The sequence below is a fragment of the Malus domestica genome, chromosome 14 (assembly GCF_042453785.1).
Source record: "Malus domestica chromosome 14, GDT2T_hap1".
In the NCBI taxonomy this organism is placed as follows: domain Eukaryota; kingdom Viridiplantae; phylum Streptophyta; class Magnoliopsida; order Rosales; family Rosaceae; genus Malus; species Malus domestica.
In genome coordinates, this window is record NC_091674.1 from 14,574,593 (window position 1) to 14,592,962 (window position 18,370).

Genomic DNA, 18,370 nt, shown 5'->3' on the forward strand with positions numbered 1-18,370 from the left:
AATCCAAATCGTGATGGGGGACAAAACCTCCGAATAGCAGGCCGACTCCATCTGACCCAGAAGCCTCATCTTCAGATCTCTTGGAGCCCGGCTCGAAAGACCACCCGTAATACAAACAGAGCAAAAACCCAATTGAAAGATTGGAATTTTTTGGATTGTTTGAGAGAGAGTGTGTGTGCTTTCTTGGTCAAGTTGTCGAGCCATGGGATCGGAATCTTGTAGCCATTGGGAGTTGGGATCAAGCAGATAGGGGTCTCCTTGGACAGACGACAATGCCTCTCTCTGTAAAAGCTCATTTCTTGACTTAACTGGCTGTTGCGCCGGGGGTCCTCACAGGGCATGTGGTCAACGACATCAGTCGGGCATGCTTCTATAAGCTGGTGGTGCTTCCCTAGCTCCACCAACGTCATTAAACGGTGCCATTATTTCGGATCGGCATCAGTCGATAAGTGAAGAGCCTGGCGACCTGAGGCGGCGAGTGAGTCGCCCAAAGGAGTGAAGACTAAGTGGAAGAAAACAATCACTATGCAGAAGAAGCTACCGAGATAAGGTTGAGGAAGCGACATTGCCTTGAGCTCCGCTTCGAGGCGAACAGGTTCAGGTGACCCATTTGGGGTTCAGATCAAGAGGGTCTGGATCCGATTAAATTGGCATCCAGGTCGTAAAATGGACAAATTGGTTTCTGGGTTTAAAAAAAAAGGATTTTGAGTTGGGATAGGGAGAAATTAGGTCAGTGGATTGCTATGGTTTATGTGTTGGAGGTGAGAGAGAGAGAGATTTGGTTTCTTGGGTTTTTTTGCAGATTCACGGTGGTAAGATGAAAAAATGAAAGAGAACTGACATAGCTTTTCGTGTCGATTCCCACAGACGGCGCCAAATGTTGATGCACAAAACCGAAGGGTCTTGGAACAACGTAAATCCGACCGTGAATCTGCAAGAAAGTAAAGAACACAAGATGTATCGTGGTTCACCCCAATGTTTGGGCTACGTCCACACTAATGTTGATTGTATTCTCTGTAACTGTATGAATGGATTACAAGTGTGAAAAGGAGTCCCCCAAAGAAAGAGAGAGCTTGAGAGAGCTTTGCTCTGAATATGAGAGCCTCTGTTTGGGGATGTGATGCCTGTGGATTATGAGGGTGAGGAGTCCCTTTTACAGATTAAGAGCTCCTCCCCTTTTACATAGATCATGGGCTCAATGTCTGGAAGCCCAAGTAACGAGGCCCAATATAATATGGTACTAACAAGTCTAAACTAGGGTAATAAACCATTCTAATTTGGTTGCACATGAAGAGTAAATCTGTTTTAGCCAATGAAACTATGTGGCATGTCTCTTCTGTGTTGAATTATGGCTTGTTTGGATGACTGAAAGCACTTTTAGAGAAAATATTTTTAGGTTCCAAAAGCACTTTAAGTGCTTTTCCAAGATTTACTAACATTTTTACTAAATATTGTTTTAAAAAATGTTTTGTGTTTTCAATCATTTTAATTAGTTTTCAATCATTTAAAAGCACATCCAAATGAGCTCAGCAACTTTTGAGTGAATAATGCAACTCTTCTCAGAATTCATAAAACTATTCAGAACGATTAGCAACATTATCTTCAAATAATAATTTGCATGATATGAGCAATTTTAGGTGAATAATGTTGTAGGTCATCAAGATAACATGACACACTCATGCGACAGATTAACTTCAACTTCATTTGGATAATGCCCACTACATAAGATACTTGTGCAAATCGTTGTTAATTTACCCAAGTAATCACATGGCTATATAAAATGTGGACTACGTAAACATTTTAAACATGGTCAATGTCTAACCAATCACTCTCAAAATCACATAATTAACTTCACTTCTATCGTCATGGGCAATTAATTCCTCTCTCTTGCATTACGAATTTACAAGATGCTTGATGGATTCGTTGAATACTGTCAGAGGAGGGAGCTTCAGGCTGATGGGCTCGTTGACAGGTGAAAAATTTGGCTCCAGTTATGATCAGCCCATAAAAAGTTCAACCACGACCAAGATATGTCTTTTTTTTTTCTCTTTCTTTTTTGTTTTTTACCAAGCCAATTTATGTAGCCAAACAACAGCATACCCAAAATACTGTTAACTACATTGCAATGTTGGGAATTAAAAGGAAAATCAAGAACAACGAATGAAGAGAAGGATGAACACAGAGATATTAGAGAGAGAGAGTTTAGAGAGAGAAATAGAATTTGTATTAACTGAATCAAATGAAGATTACACATACTGTTTATATAGAAATCCTAACTACTTTAACCAAATACTAACTACCTAACTATATTACTAACTGTATTACATTTTTACCCTTAATACTCCCCCTCAATCTCAACTGGGGTAACTCATTTTGAGATTGGAAGAACAACTCCAATCACTATTACAGACTCTTGCATGGGACTTCAAAATTTAATGAACTACATGAAATCGTGAAAGAAGCAAAGTCTAAACTAGAGACAGAAGTTGGCCCAGTGAATGGCGTTTCTGCAAAGGTAGCACGAGGAATAGTCAGCAGACTATCAATTGCTGGTAACATGCTGAAACTCTGCTCCCTTGCAATTCAGAAAGCAGATGAATGGCTGGCCACTGTTTCTAATGCGGATCAAAATTCCCGAGAGGGTTCACTTCCTGCAGCTTACAAGTTTATTTTTCAAGAACGTTACTTCGGCTATCGACCTTTAAGAAGTAACACACAATACTTGAAACAGAACTTTTCACTCCGGCTATCGGCCTTGTGGAGGAAACATAAAAGGGAAATGGCTATCAGCCTCTCTATCCCAACAAACAATTAAAGAACCAATCTTTCAGCAATGGCAATTGGCCTTCATTTGCTGATCAATCAGGTAATGATAGTACACTCTCGGCAATTAGCCTTCTTGAGTGTAAAATACCTAACAATATTCAATTAAAGAATCAATCTTGCACTTAGAAGAAATGGCAATCGACCTTCATATTCTTCTAAATCGGTAAGTGGTTATCGGCCTTAATACAAGAATTAACATAGAATTCCTCACTGAGACAATAAAACAAACATTTGGAGTGCAAAAAGAAAGATGAAACCTGAATCTTCAGTTCTTGAGCAAAAAAGGCCAGAAAAACACATCAGAGATCAGCAACCATTCAAGATAGCACAACGAAAGTAGCAATGATCAATATTGAATCCAAATACCCTAAATATCATGCTGATAAGAACTTCAATCTTGACCTAAAGAACATTGAGGAAGCAAACCAGAACTCATCGTAGGAGCTCGTTGTTCTTCTCGAAGTCGACCGGGTTCATATCCAATCCAACCCACCAATGGTTTGCACCCATCATACCCATCACGCTTCGAATGACGATTTGAAGGAAAGTAGTTGTTGGAGTTGAATAAATGGGAGTCTTTCCTTCACTCAGAGTCTGCAATAAACATTTGGCGGGAAAATCAGAAAGAAGCAAAAAAACAGGATCTCGAAGTGACAGCCGCACCAATGGCGGAAGACCAAGATCAAGATTCAGCTGTCTTAGAGGAAGAGTATGTCGAATCCCACAAAAACATTGAAGAGGCGATCCCAACAATGGAAGAAAAGCAACCCAATCTCGCGGAAACACCGAAAAACAAATGGAAATTTGGAAAGAAACTATGCTAGAAACAGATGAAAAACAATGAGAAATGGAACCACCAGAATCAATGGCGTGAGCCTGGTGACTCTGATACCATGTTAACTACATTGCAATGTTGGGAATTAAAAGGAAAATCAAGAACAACGAATGAAGAGAAGGATGAACACAGAGATATTAGAGAGAGAGAGTTTAGAGAGAGAAATAGGATTTGTATTAACTGAATCAAATGAAGATTACACATACTGTTTATATAGAAATCTTAACTACTTTAACCAAATACTAACTACCTAACTATATTACTAACTGTATTACATTTTTACCCTTAATAAATACGACACAAAAAACTAAAGTACGAATCATTACAAAGGAGTCTGGTCCCCACTATGCACACTGGATCCGATCACATTTTACCAGGGTGCTCCACGCGCACTTTGCCTTCCCCTCATCATCGATGCGGACTTCCACTCGGGCTTTCCCTTCCTCGTCCAAACAACTCACGTCACTAGGCCTCGTCCCCATAGGATCAGGATCCTCTCCTAAGACCAGGCTTATCGGGCCGTTCAATTTTTATGTAACGACTACAAACAGAGATCTTCTAAAAGTTATAATAATTATAATCGTTAGATAAAAATTAAAAAGCTCATCGGCCTGATCAGGAGGATCCTCTTCATCTGACCAGGAGAGGATCCTGATCCGTCCCCACAACGTCAACCTTCACCCTCTCCACAATGGGAATTGTCCTCCTCCCCGTAGTCACTTGCTCACTTGCCTCACGTGCCCTATTAGCATCTTCATCCTTGCTCAACTCCTCCATCTTTCTCCTCGCTTTCTCCTCGGTCTCACTCAGTTTTTCCTAGAAAACACAAATTAGATCATTACTAAAACGATAAATCCAATGTCCTTTCTTTATATAAGCGTACCTGTGTTAATCAAGATTACTAATTATTAATTAGTAATTTTGAGTAGTAATTATACCTTGGTTTTCTCTGCAATCTCATAAGTCATGTATTTTGTTTTCCCGGCAGTCTCGACAACTTTCTGCTTGGTCTCCTCTTTCTTGCCAGACAAGTACTCCACCGCCTTCTGAACGGCGCCAGCAGCGGTATCCTTGAGCTGACCCAACTTACTCATGGTAGTATCCTTCCCTTTTTTCGCCTTCTCAGTGGTATAGTATAGTCCTTGGTTTCCTTAGCCGTCTCTATTGGAGTATAAATGTATTTGCTGTGATAGTTACCTTATAAGCAATGTGTAGGATTTAATGTGAACCTTTGGATCATATTCCAATTGGTATTTAGATTAGAATGTAATGAGTCATGGCTCATGACAAGTGTAAGCATCTTACATGATGGCTTAGGAATGAATGGTTGTGATTGCTTTGTAATAGAGTGAGTGAAATTGTTCTCAGTCCTCTAACTGTCATATAAGCTGTAAAAGGTTTTTATGAAATAGTAGAAAATGGAATCGACACAATCCTAAGAAACATTTTCTCTCCTTCTTCTTCGGTGTATTTTACTGAGTTTTTTATAGGATTAAAAGCACACCACAAAGTAGCACACAAATGTCCTATTGATTTTCCTTATTAACACTAAGATTTGTCAATTGTAGCATATGAAAATAAGGGTCTTTCCCGCAGAAGATTGTTTTATCTAACTACCTAAAATGTCACAAAAACTGGGTTGCTGTCCCTACTGACCAGCCACCAAACAATAATTATTAGACCGACTTATACTTATCTAAAGTCTACGAACTTTTATATACAGATACTAGACACACAAAGCTATGCTCACACAAATTTTTGGGATTTTTGGAGTTGATTTTCTATTTAAATTAAATCGAACAAAAACAGGATAGAAACAAATTTTAAGTAGTTCACAAATTAAGAAAAACGAGTTAGGGGTATTGCTATCCACCACCAAATAATCATGCAAACATGTTATGTTTCATTCAAATTTCTTTTATTTCCGAATGAAGATGCTCAATTTGGCTCAATGTTAGAACTCAACCTATTACTCTTTCTTACGTAGTATGTTAAGAGAATGGCGTTTTCAACTTAACTTAGTCCCTAGCATGCAATCTAGAATGGCGTGTTCATAGATTTAACAAGTAGAAATCATTAAGAACGAAAAGAGTTTGAGTCATCACAAGGCATCGTAAGTACTGGCGTTGTCTTACTTATCCTAGAAATTGGTTCACATGTTAATCGCAATTAACAAGTACTACTTTAGAACATATGTAGGTCCTCATTCGACAAGGGCAGGCACACACATATTCATAGCATTAGAATCCTAGATATGCTTACTACGTATGCATCCATAGAAAACAAATAAAGAATTCATCAATGAGACAAGTAGTGAACCAAGTTTCATCCATTCATAAAAGTAATTCAACGAAATGTCATAACAAAATTGCAATCATATTCGGGGCTTCAAAACAGCCCCTAACTTCTAAAAAAATAGTTACACATAGTTCTCAAGTTAAAACAAAAGATAGACATGAGTTTGAGAAGATAGAACCGAAAGAAATCGACCAAGGCCTCCTCTTCCCTTCCTTCCTTTCCCAATGCTGCTTTTAAACGCATTCTTGCTGCATCATTTTCTTCTCCTTAACTCACCCACTAATAGTCATTTAGTGATGACAATAAGTGAGAGGAAATGTGGTATAACAATTGTAACACTTTTGGTAGCCTTTATGCCAATTACTCCCTCTTAATCCTCATTTTTAATTCCATTTTCTCTGATATTTGAATGTGTCAGCTGACTTGTTCTTGGCTGCATCAGTTTTGGCTGCTAGATTTATTGGGTTTATTGCTTTCATTGCAGTTACAAACTGCTCAGCGTCTTGGAAACCTTTCAATGTTAAAACGGCCATAACTTCTTCTAGAAAAATGATATTAACAATCCACGAAATGCTCCAAACAATAGACATCCGTAGCTTTCCAAGCATATAAGGGTCATTCTCTAATTCATTCTGAGTTATTCGCAACTTGCTTCCAAAATCAGCTGATCTGCAGAGGTAGTTTTGACAATTTGTTACTAAAAATCCTACTTGTGCTATTTTTCTTTTATTTGCTTGACAAATACCACAAAACACAAAAACCAAGTAAATAGCTCAAAAATATAAGGAACTAACTAAGAAAAGACAAGTGAATTTGATGTAAAATATATATAAATATGAGCTTATCAGTTTTTAAAACTTCCATTGAAACTAACATAGAAACCAAACACTAATATGGCCTTAGAGCCAAGTTGGATCTCAATCTGGGCGTGAATCTGTGACAAGGTTCGCAGCTGAGGAACTCGACAGAGAATTGAGTTTGCTGCGATTTAAGAACGATCTGAAAATCTCTGGGTAACTCGATAACAAGTCTAATATGGCTGGACTGAGTGGTGCTGATCTTCGAGCACCGATTTTCAATGGAGAAAATTTTGATTTCTGGCAGATAAAGATGAAGACCATCTTCAGATCTCACGATCTGTGGGATATGGTTGAAACGGGGCATAATCCTTCGGCGAAGAAAGTAGAAGAAGAACTCACTGCAGTTGAGCTAAAGCATCTGAAGGAGAACATGATCAACGATGCTAAGGCTTTTGGAATTATTCAAGGAGATATGTTAGATGAAATTTTCCCAAGGATTGCCATTCTGGAGACAGCAAAAGAGGCCTGGGATATACTGAAGCAGGAGTTTATTGGAGATAAACAGGTGAGATTTGTGAAACTTCAAAGCTTAAGGCGTAATTTTGAATATACTTGAATGGGTGAACATGAATCATTTTCTGTGTATCTTGTGCGTTTGTTGGATCTCATTACACAAATGAAAAGTTATGGTGAGAGTATTGGAAATCAAAGAATAGTGCAGAAATTATTAATTAGTCTTCCTAGATCCTATGATAGTATTGTAGTTGTGATTGAGAATACTCGGGATTTGGAGACAGTTGATGTGCAGGATGTAGTTGCTACTCTAAAAGGGTATGAACAAAGGATTGAGAGACACTCTGAAAATAATACTGAAAAGACCTTTGCTAGTTTAAGTATAGCTCCCATGAAGAACAATTACAATGGCAATCAAAACTTCAAACCCACAAAGAACTGGCAAACAAAGGGTAAGAAATGGGATACCAAATCTATGCACCATCAAGGAAAATTTACTGGGTCTTCTGATAGTGTCAAGAATGCTTGCAAGTACTGTGATAAACTTCATTTTGGAGAGTGTTGGTTCAAAGGGAAACCAAGATGCCGCAACTGTGATAAGCCAAGGCATTTTGCCAAGGATTGTAGATCTAAAAAGGTTACCCAACAGGAAAATTATGCTAATCAAGTGGAGAGCAACCCAACTATGTCCTATGTGTGTATGTCTGCTGCAGTGAAGAAGGGAGAAGACGTTTGGTATGTTAATAGTGGCTACAATAATCACATGACAGGAAGAGAAGATTTACTGGAGAACATTAATAGAAGTGTTACTGCCAAAGTTGAGATGGGCACAGGGGAGTTGGTTAATGAAGTTGGAAAAGGAGAATTAATGGTTGCAACTAAGCAAGGCAAAAGGTACATCAAGGAGATCATGTTAGTACCTGGTTTAAAGGAGAATTTATTGAGCGTGGGACAGATGATGGAGCATGGATATTACCTTGTGTTTGGGGGGATTGAAGTCAGAATTTATGAAGATTTTACATGCTCTAATCTGGTTGTCAAAATTCCTATGAAAGGAAATTGAAGTTTTCCTTTGAAGTTGCAACCAGGAATCCAAATTGCTATGAGGGCAAGTGTTAGACAAGCAGCTGAGATAAGGCATAGAAGACTCGGGCATCTAAATATGAATGCTCTAATGCAACTCTAAGAGCATGACATGGTGACTGGTTTACCTAAGCTCAGAATGAACTCCACAGTATGTGAGGGATGTGTCATTGGAAAGCATTCTAGAGATGCTTTTCCTAAAGAAACAAACTAGAGAGCTGCACTACCATTGGAGTTAATATATACTGATATATGTGGACCAATGTAAACACCTACCAAAGTTGGAAACAAGTATTTCATCACTTTCACATATGATTGTACCAGAATGGGATGGGTCTATTTTCTGAAGAACAAGTCTGAAGCATTTGGTATATTTAAAAGGTTCAAGGCAACTGTTGAATTACAAAGTGGATTCAAAGTGAAGAAATTAAGAAGTGACAGGGGAGGGGAGTACACTTCTCTGGAATTTTCTCAGTACTGTGAAGATCTTGGTCTAGAAAGACAACTCACAGTGGCCTATTCTCCTCAACAGAATGGTGTTGCTGAGAGAAGAAATATGACCATTGTAGAAATGGCTAAATGCATGATGTTGGAGAAAGGCATTCTATTTGAGTTTTGGGCAGAAGCAGTTAACACTGCAGCCTACATTCTCAATAGATGTCCTACCAAGGCCTTGCATAAGAAGACTCCATTTGAAGCCTACAGTGGAAAAAAGCCTGGAGTAAAACACTTAAGAGTGTTTTGATCCCTATGTTATGCACAGGTTCTATCACAGATGAGGCAGAAACTAGATGCAACAAGTGTAATATGCATATTCCTTGGTTATGGAACCTGTGAAAAAGGTTACAGGTTGTTCAACCCTAAAACTAACAAGATACTTATTTCTAGAGATGTAATCTTTGATGAGAACTCTTATTATGATTGGAAATCTGGTAATAAGAAAACTTTGTCAGTCTCAATTCCAAGTGAAGCTTATGAAAGCGAAGAGAATGAGGTTGAAGCTGCTGAAAATGATGCAATATTTGAATGCACATAATTACTACAAGAGCAACATGAGCAAGTTATTGCTTCTCCTTCAAGACAAAAAGAGCAAATGGATCACACCGATTCACAAGTGTATGATCATACTCCTCTAAGGTTCAGAAGCTTGAATGATATCTATGAAAGGTGCAATTTCTGTGTGATAGAGCCTGAATGTTTTTAAGAAGCATCAAGAGATGAGGCTTGGAGAAAAGCTATGTCTACAGAGATTGAGATGATCGAAAAGAATGACACATGGGAGTTGGTCAAAAGGCCATTTGATAAACCTGTAATTGGTGTAAAATGGGTCTACAACACAAAGCTTAATCTGGATGGTTCAGTGCAGAAGAACAAGGCACGGCTAGTGGCTAAGGGCTATTCTCAAAAGCCTGAAGTGGACTTCAACGAGACCTTTGCACCTATGGCAAGACTTGATACCATTAGAACTCTAATTGCATTGGCAACTTAAAAGGAATGGAAGTTGTTTTAATTAGATGTTAAGTCTGCATTCCTAAATGGTACACTGCATGAGGAAGTACATGTGGATCAACCACAAGGATTTGAAGTTCAAGGACAAGAAGACAAGGTTTACAAGAAAAAAGCCTTATACTGTCTTAAACAAGCTCCCAGAGCTTGGTACGATGAGATAGACAATTATTTCAATCGATCCGGTTTTAAGAAAAGCCAAAGTGAAGCTACTCTGTATACAAAGTTCAGTGATGCAGGTGTGCTTATTGTATCTCTGTATGTAGATGACATTATCTATACAGGGAATTCTGATGAAATGATTTAAGAATTTAAGAAGGATATGATGAAGCAATATGAGATGTCAGATCTGGGACTGTTACATCACTTTCTTGGTCTGGGCATAATTCAAACCAATAAGAGTATATTTATTCATCAGAAGAAATATGCCAAGTCACTACTTGAGAAATTTGGATTGAAGGATTGTAAAGCTGTGAAAACCCCACTTGCAATTGATGACAAGTTATCTAAGGAAAATGGGAGTGTGGATGCTAATGAAAGTTTGTACAGGATAATGGTTGGTAGTCTGTTATACCTGACAGCTACTAGACCCAATCTAATGTATGCATCCTGTTTGCTGGCAAGGTTCATGAATAAACCTACCAGAAAACACATGGGGACAGCTAAAAGAGTCTTGAGATATGTACAAGGCACATTGGATTTTGGGATTGAATATGTGAAAGGAAAAGCTGCTGTGTTGATAGGCTACTGTGATAGTGATTAGGCAGGAAGCTTGGATGACATGAAGAGTACCTCGTGCTATGCATTTAGTTTAGGTTCAGGAGTGTTTTCTTGGGCTTCTGTTAAACAATGCAGTGTAGGTTTATCTACTGCAGAAGCCGAGTATGTAAGTGCTGCAGAATCTACAACACAAGCAATGTGGTTGAGGTTTGTTTTATCTGATTTTGGAGAAGAACGGGTGGAGGCTACACCTTTGCTATGTGACAATACTTCTGCCATAGCCATGTCTAAGAATCCAGTGTTTCATCATAAAACCAGGCATATTAATCGGAGGTATCATTTCATAAGAGATGCCATTCAAGATGGGACAATTGAACTACACTATTGTAGCACAGAGGAGCAATTAGCAGACATCTTTACCAAAGCTCTTCCTAAGGATTAATTCGAATACTTGAGAACTGCTATTGGTGTGAAACAGCAAAACGTTTAGAAGGGAGTATTGGAGTATAAATGTATTTGCTATGATAGTTACATTATAAGCAATGTGTAGGATTTAATGTGAACCTTTAGATCATATTCCAATTGGTATTTAGATTAGATTGTAATGAGTCATAGCTCATGACAAGTGTAAGCATCGCTTAGGAATGAACGGTTGTAATTGCTTTGTAATAGAATGAGTGAAATTGTTCTCACTCCTCTAACTGTCATATAAGCTGTAAAAGGTTTTTATGAAATAGTAGAAAATGGAATCGACACAATCCTAAGAAACATTTTCTCTCCGTCTTCTTCGGTGTATTTCACTGAGTTTTTAAAACTTCCATTGAAACTAACACAGAAACCAAACACTAATAGTCTCCACCGTTGCATCCTTAGCCTCTTTGGCTTTCTCAGTTGTATAGTTGCTATATTCACTAGCTTTGTTGATTGTAGTGTCCTTGGCCTCTTTCGCCTTCTCAACCGCATAGTTGCTATATTCACTAGCTTTGTTGATTGTAGTATCCTTAGCCTCCCTGGCCTTCTCAGCAGCATAGTTGGTATATTCACCAGCTTTGTTCACCGTTGTATCCTTGGTCTCCTTGGCCTTCTTGTTGGCATAGTTGGTATACTCGCCCGCTTTGTTCATTGTTGTGTCCTTCGCCTCTTTCACCTTGTTCAATGTTGTGTCCTTGGCCTCCCTTGCCTTCTCGGTGGCATAGTTTGTGTCCTCGCCAGCTTTGTTCACAGTTGTTTCCTTTGCCTCCTCTGCTTTCTCGGCTGCATAGTTAATGTACTCGCTCGCTTTCCCTACTGTTGTGTCTTTAGCACCCTTTGCCTTCTGAGCGGCATAGTCGTCTTTGTACTCAGAGGCTGTCTCCATCGATTTGTTCGCTGCTTCTTTCGCCTTCTGAGCTACGGTGTCCTTGGTCTCTCTTGCCTTCTCAGCAGCATAGTTTGTAACTTTGTATACTCGCCTGCTTTCCCCATTGTTGTATCATTCGCCTCCTTCGCCTTCTGAGCGGCGGTGTCCTTGGTCTCTCTTGCCTTCTCAGCAGCATAGTTTGTGTACTCACCCGCTTTCCACATTGTTGTATCCTTCGCCTCATTTGCCTTCTGAGTGGCCGTGTCTTTGGTCTCCTTTGCTTTTTGAACCGCCTCGTTCGCCTTCTAAGCAGCAGTGTCCTTAGTTTCTTTCGCCTTTTGAGCTGTGTAATCCGCATACTCAACCACTTTCCCCTTAGCCGCTTCCTTCTTCTCATTTGCCTTCTCCACCGTTTATTTTGCCTTATCTGCCGCTGTTCCAGTATACTCGTTTATATTCTCCCCGGCTGCATCAGTGGTCCCTTTCCCCTTCTAGGTGGTATACTCCCTGCCCTTCTCTTGAACCTGACTTTCTTCGTGGGGTTTCCCCACCACAGCTTCCTTGGCATGCTCCAAAGTCCCTGTCACCGCCTTCATCATCGACTCGAGCACACCGGGCTTCTCCTCGCACTCCGCAAACTCTATTGGCCTCCCCAGGTCATCAGTCACATAAGTAGTCTCCACCCTGACTGTCTCTTCCTTAACAACATCTCTGTTCACTGATAGGAGCATATTTATGCAACTTAGTTAGCTTGTTTCTTGGCATTTACTTAGTTTAATTCTAGTTATTTTAGTACTTTAAGCTATTTTCGTGTTTTTATAGCTTTAAATAACAAAGTTAGCAACAAAGTGCTATTTGGAGCATTTTGATGCATTTTTGGGCCAAAATTGGATAGTACAAGCATGGAGACATGAGGATGGACGTTTTTGAAGATTTGAAGGCTAGAAATCAGCATGTTTGTGTGCAAGTGTGTTGACCTACAATTACAAAACATTCACCCACTACACCCATTACATCTACTCATTACCAAACATCCATCCACTCCACCCATTACATCCACTCATTACCAAACATTCACCCCCTACACCCATTACATCCACTCATTACCACAACATACACCACCACCACCTTAATTAGATGGTGGTCCTCTCCCTAGCCTATAAATACATCCACCCTTCACCATAACAAAGGAGGGAGAAAAAGATCCATCAAAAGACACTACATTCACATCTCACAACTCCATACACTTACACTTTCATTCCTTGGCCAAGAGAACACAATCCACCCATCCACCCTTCACCATAACTCACCTATATCCATCCACCACCATAATTTACCACTCATCCATCAAACCACACCTTGTGCCGCAACAAAGAGAAGAAGGAGGACCCTTGGACGTGCTTGCCATTCAAGTTGGATTGTTGGAGCGTTTTTAGGTGTTTTCATTCTTTTGTTTTCAATGTCTAAATTTGTTTATCTTTGCTTTGTGAGTATGAGGAACTAAACCCCCCTTAGCTAGGGGGGAATTCGAAACCATGTTCATGCTTGCAATATGATTTGATTACCTTCAGTTGTGATTTCATAAGTTGTGAATTCAATTTGTTTAACTACTTGATTGATAACTTATTCCTGTATGTTTATTAAGAGTGCACATTTAGTTTGCATGCATGAATATGATGCTAGAGTATAAGGGAGTTTCACCTAATAGTTACAAACTTATATTCACAAGTAATGGAGGTAACTTATAAACGATCGCGTTAAATAAATTCTTGGCAGGAGTTTCATGCTCATCATAGTAACGAATGCCTCGTCAATACTTATAGTTTTCATAATGCTTAATGATCTTTGATTGTATCTTTATTGTGCTGTTCACATAAAGAACTTTTGAAGAATGCTTGAATTGTTGTATGCGCTTTCCCATCCAATTTAATAACTTAAGGAGAACTTGAAGGTTAATTTAAGCGGACTTAATTAACCTGGGGTGTTGAGTTTCATGATTGATCGAAAGAACAACTGAAAATTGGTTTATGTGCAAGTATGTCATGTGTGGAGAAGAACCTCCTAGCTAGCCTTCCATCCATTCAATTTACTCAAATTCGTGCAGATTTCATTAGTTCTTTAATTTACTTGTTTTGTTTTCAAATTCGTCAAAACCAAAACCCCCCTTTACTTTAAAGTGTTTTATTAGTCAAAATCTGTTTTGATTTGTGCTTTTAGATGTCCCAAAAGTGTATTAGAGTCCAAATCTACCCAGTTTGTGTTTTTAGGCAGATTTGAGCGTTTTTAGCTTGTTTTGAGTCCTTTGAGTTTGTTTTAAGTTCTTCGAGTCTAGTTTAGTGTTTTTAACTTTGTTTATATGTTTTTAAGTCAGTTTAGAGGTTTTAGCAAGCCCTCCTAATCCCCGGTTTAGAACGATCCCTACTTGCATTTATACTACAATTTAACAACAAAAGGGTTTAATTTATGTGTTAAGTTAATTTTCGCATCATTCACATCTGTCGGTTCATGGGCAGCGAGCCTCGCTGCTGCGTTAGCAGCTGTCTCGTCCTCCATTTGCTTCGACGACCCCGTTGAAACCCCACAAAATGCACTTCGAAATTAGACACGATATTTTTTATTTTTTTTTCAAGCAAACACTTGGAATGGTTTCCGAGTTTTTGATTTCTCTCCTCTTTTCTGTATTTTATTTTGAAACTCCGGAAGGCAAGAGGTGGTCGTATATATAATCGGTGAAGTTCTGGAAGTGTGAAACGTGGAGGTCGGGTGCGGTGGTAGCTGCTACGTGCATGGTATTGTGGGACGAGAGTTTGACACGTCGATTTGCATGCAGAGTGATGAATGGCAATGTCGGTGGATTCCTTACTGTTTTGCTCTGGTTGCATTCCACGTTTCCTACCAGGTGGCAAATTGGGGTTGATTTTGGCTCTTGGTCGGTTGCTTCGAGTCGATAACTTTTTGGCTAAGAAAAATGCAATTGGACTCCATTTTGGTTTTAAGAATCTGAAAAAATAAGTGCACTACTAGTCGGCTTTAATAAACGTTAATTAAAGCCTGCATTTTTGTGTCCTATGCAGGGAACTGTGATTCGGAGCTATTGTAATAAACGTTAATAGAACATGGTAGCAGAGCTCAGATCCGTAGGTCAAAAGTGTGGCAGAGGTCACAAGGTTCTCAAATTGGAGAATGAGAAGGTATACTTATCCGTCTTTGTCTGTCATATGCTTGGATGAATTAAAGAATCGAATCAAGTGCATCATATTGTTATGCCCAATCCCGAACTGTACCAAAATACTGAAACTTTTTTGGAACACCTAAATTTTGGTTCGTTTTCGATTTTCAAAATCTTTTCTCGAAAGTGATCTGTTCGTGATTCGTTTTATGCTTTTGGGTTCGAGATCCGATCCCAACAACTTATGTAGCTACTACATTGGAGTGGGATGCGTAAACTATTTTACGGATGAGCAAATTCGGGCTAAAAATTGTGTTAAGCATCAACCCAACCCAACTTGATAAATGATTGAGTTGACGTCTGGTTGAATTGGGGCATATATTTTAGGGTGCTTTAGATTTTGGCCCTTACAATTCGTGATTCCTAAATAAAAACCCATCTAAATATAAACATCCAATAAAAGTCCAAATTTAATATTTGTAACCACATCGATGCACTATTGACCTAATGCAATTTATTTACACACATGCCACTTTCCTAAATCCCTAAATTTATTCCAAATTAAAAGTTGTAGAAAAAGTGAAATAAAATATATAAACTGTTGTATTGCATTAATTGTATCCATATCATACCAAAAATTTACCTTTTTGTGATATGTATATATATATTTCATTAATTAAGAAGTAAATTAATTTGTTCCAATTATTAAAAAAAAATATACTAAATCCGTATTATATATTTTGAATCAAATAACACTTCTCTAACTTGTAGGTAAATTATTTTTCATGTATTGTTAATATATTAGGCACGTTTTATTGTTGTATAAATATAGGTATTGACACACCCCGACCTGGGAAGGTCGAAGCAAGCTAGTCGTCACCATGAGGTGACGTAACAATAAGGGTAAGTGATGCAAAAAGTGAATAAAGTTAAAACTAATTAAAACTAAACAGTGAAAGAGTGCACAATTCGTGGGTTGAACCCACTACAATTATTCAAAGCGTAATAGATAGGGAGACTACGAAAGAGTAGTCAAAGCAATCAAAGTACACTTATTACATAATAGTGATAAGTTCCTACGTCTAAATAGAAGGAAATGTCAAAACTGCCATGATTCCTCGAGTGCCACAAAGAGTACAGCTATCTAGGTCCTGGAGGGACGAAAAACAAAGTTGAGTGGCTCAGCAAAACGATGCTTATAAGAAAACCTTTTTTGAATATACTAACCCTTCGCCGTAAAACAAGTATAGTTTCCTCAAAACATACTACGTAAGTATGAAATCCAATATATCAGCCAGATAACTAGAAATATGCCAAGTAAATGATGTATCATATGCCACAATAATAATCATGTGATAATCAATATAACTAAGTGCTCATCCATCTAAGCTAACACACACAAGTTCGAACAGATGGTTTTTGACACGAACAGGACTGGGTGTAATCAATATGCTCTAGTACTACGATCACGTGAAGACTGGTGCAAAAGCACATCACATACAAGTCGGATCCCCTAATGTAATCTACCCGACAAGACTAGTACCTAAACCTGGATCCAAGGTGAGCAAACAGTGCGGATGTGAACATACACGTGAAGGACGGCCCTGGCCCTAGGGCGAGTACTAACACCGGGTGCAGCAAAATGAGCATGCACACAAGTACGTATAAATGCCATGACAGTAATATCACAACCATATAGCAACATTTATCACAATTTATATCACAATAATGATACTAGGCAAATTAGGCGTAAAAGTGAAGTAAATACGCATTTATGGAAACTATAAATATATATAGGTATAAAATAATTGCCTACTCACAAGTACGTTGCTAGGTCGTAGCCCCCGAGCCTAGCTTGGCCTCGAAAATCCACGAAATAAGTTTCTCCTATATGTGAAATAACTAAATAACATTAATTAAAGCACATAACGGAAACCTAAATAAAACCCCTATAGTTTGCTCAAACCAAGGGTGTAAATATATAAAATCGATCTACTCGAAGACACAAACACACACCTGTCAACCACACGCCTGCCAAAGGCCGGACGCGCCCCCGCGCGCCGCCCAAAGTGGCTATCGACTCGCCCTCACGTGCCCCCGCGAGTACACTGTACTCACCTTCTTCACGAAAATCTGCAGTTTTACAGATTTTTGGGCCAACTTCCAGAGCCCCTAACGAGCTCAATTCTCAACCAAATTCACTTCTACAAAAGCCAAATTAAAGCCAGGAATTTGATCTATCGATCCCAATTTACAGAAAGTTCGAATATAGTCCGTGTTGTTCACAAATTTGGCCTGAAAGTGGCTAAACGACCATGGTTGAAATTTTCCAGAAAACTAACATTTTCTTCCCAACTTCCAGAGTTGATTTCTAACTCGTTACTTAACCAAACTCAGTGATTCAAAAGCTATTTTGAAGTTAGGAATGTAGAGAACAAGTTTGTACCTAGAAGAAGTCCAGTTGTGGTCGAGGTTGACCAGAAAAACAGTTTGAAAGTGACCATATGGCCACGGTTCTTGAGTGAAAAATGGCAGGTTCTCCTTCTTCTCGAGTTTCTGGGTAAAACCACACGTTCAAAACACAAACAAAGGATCAATAACAACCCATAGAAGTGAAATGAAGATTCTAAGGGTTTCTCAAGGCTTACCTAAGCCATGCATGGCCTAAAAATCGATATGTCGAACTCGCCGAGCCGACCTTCCGAGTTGGTGAGTCAAAACTCATCTACATCAGATTTCAAGGACATGGTTGTGATCGTGGGACTAAGATGATCACAATGGTGTAGTTGGTTTGTCACGTTTGTGAGTTTTGGTGTATTTTGTGGTTGTTGCAGAGAAGAAGAAGAAGAAGAAATGTGGCGTGGGAGAGGGAGAAGAGAGAGAGAGATAGATGCTTTTCTGATTGAGGGAACAGAAAATAAAGAAGAGATGGGATAGGTGACAGTGAATAATGAAGGGGGAAGTGCACGGGATGGGTTTAAAAGGAATCCAATGATAGGTTTTTAGATTTCCTACAGTAAAAGGAAATCGAAATCTATCCAAAGTAGATGGTTTTACACTTTAAAATTTACGCCTACTCGTACTAGCGTGTACAATTTAAATGCGATAGCGAGAAATAAAAAGGAAAGCGATAAGAATAAGTCCACGTCACTTGCCAATAAGGGCACAATCGTCAATACACATACTCGAGGAGAAATTACATAGAAAAATTAAGGACGGGTCGTCACAGGTATGACATAATATTTTTCAATATAATACATCAAATTATATTTCTTCTTGTT

General features: G+C 38.8%; 3 protein-coding genes and 1 long non-coding RNA gene across 4 annotated transcripts; 1 reads left to right on the plus strand and 3 right to left on the minus strand.

The window, feature by feature from the left end:
* Positions 1–6,994: 6,994 nt before the first annotated feature.
* LOC108175267 (uncharacterized) lies at positions 6,995–8,335 on the plus strand. The gene is made up of 2 exons (XM_070811743.1): positions 6,995–7,324; positions 7,481–8,335. The coding sequence occupies exons 1-2, from the start codon at positions 6,995–6,997 to the stop codon at positions 8,333–8,335; spliced, it is 1,185 nt and encodes a 394-aa protein (XP_070667844.1).
* Positions 8,336–11,407: 3,072 nt separating this feature from the next.
* Positions 11,408–11,938, minus strand: LOC103454785 (embryonic protein DC-8-like). Its single transcript, XM_029092223.2, has one exon. The coding sequence runs from the start codon at positions 11,936–11,938 to the stop codon at positions 11,408–11,410; it is 531 nt and encodes a 176-aa protein (XP_028948056.2).
* Positions 11,939–11,970: 32 nt separating this feature from the next.
* On the minus strand, positions 11,971–12,651 carry LOC139191176 (embryonic protein DC-8-like). Its single transcript, XM_070811744.1, has 2 exons — positions 12,445–12,651; positions 11,971–12,222 (listed from the first exon to the last, which is right to left on the minus strand). The coding sequence occupies exons 1-2, from the start codon at positions 12,649–12,651 to the stop codon at positions 11,971–11,973; spliced, it is 459 nt and encodes a 152-aa protein (XP_070667845.1).
* Positions 12,652–16,013: 3,362 nt separating this feature from the next.
* LOC139191081 (uncharacterized) lies at positions 16,014–18,038 on the minus strand. The gene is made up of 4 exons (XR_011575218.1): positions 17,738–18,038; positions 17,536–17,645; positions 16,910–16,976; positions 16,014–16,240 (listed from the first exon to the last, which is right to left on the minus strand). It is a non-coding gene; the product is annotated as an uncharacterized lncRNA (long non-coding RNA).
* Between the last annotated feature and the right edge of the window lie 332 nt (positions 18,039–18,370).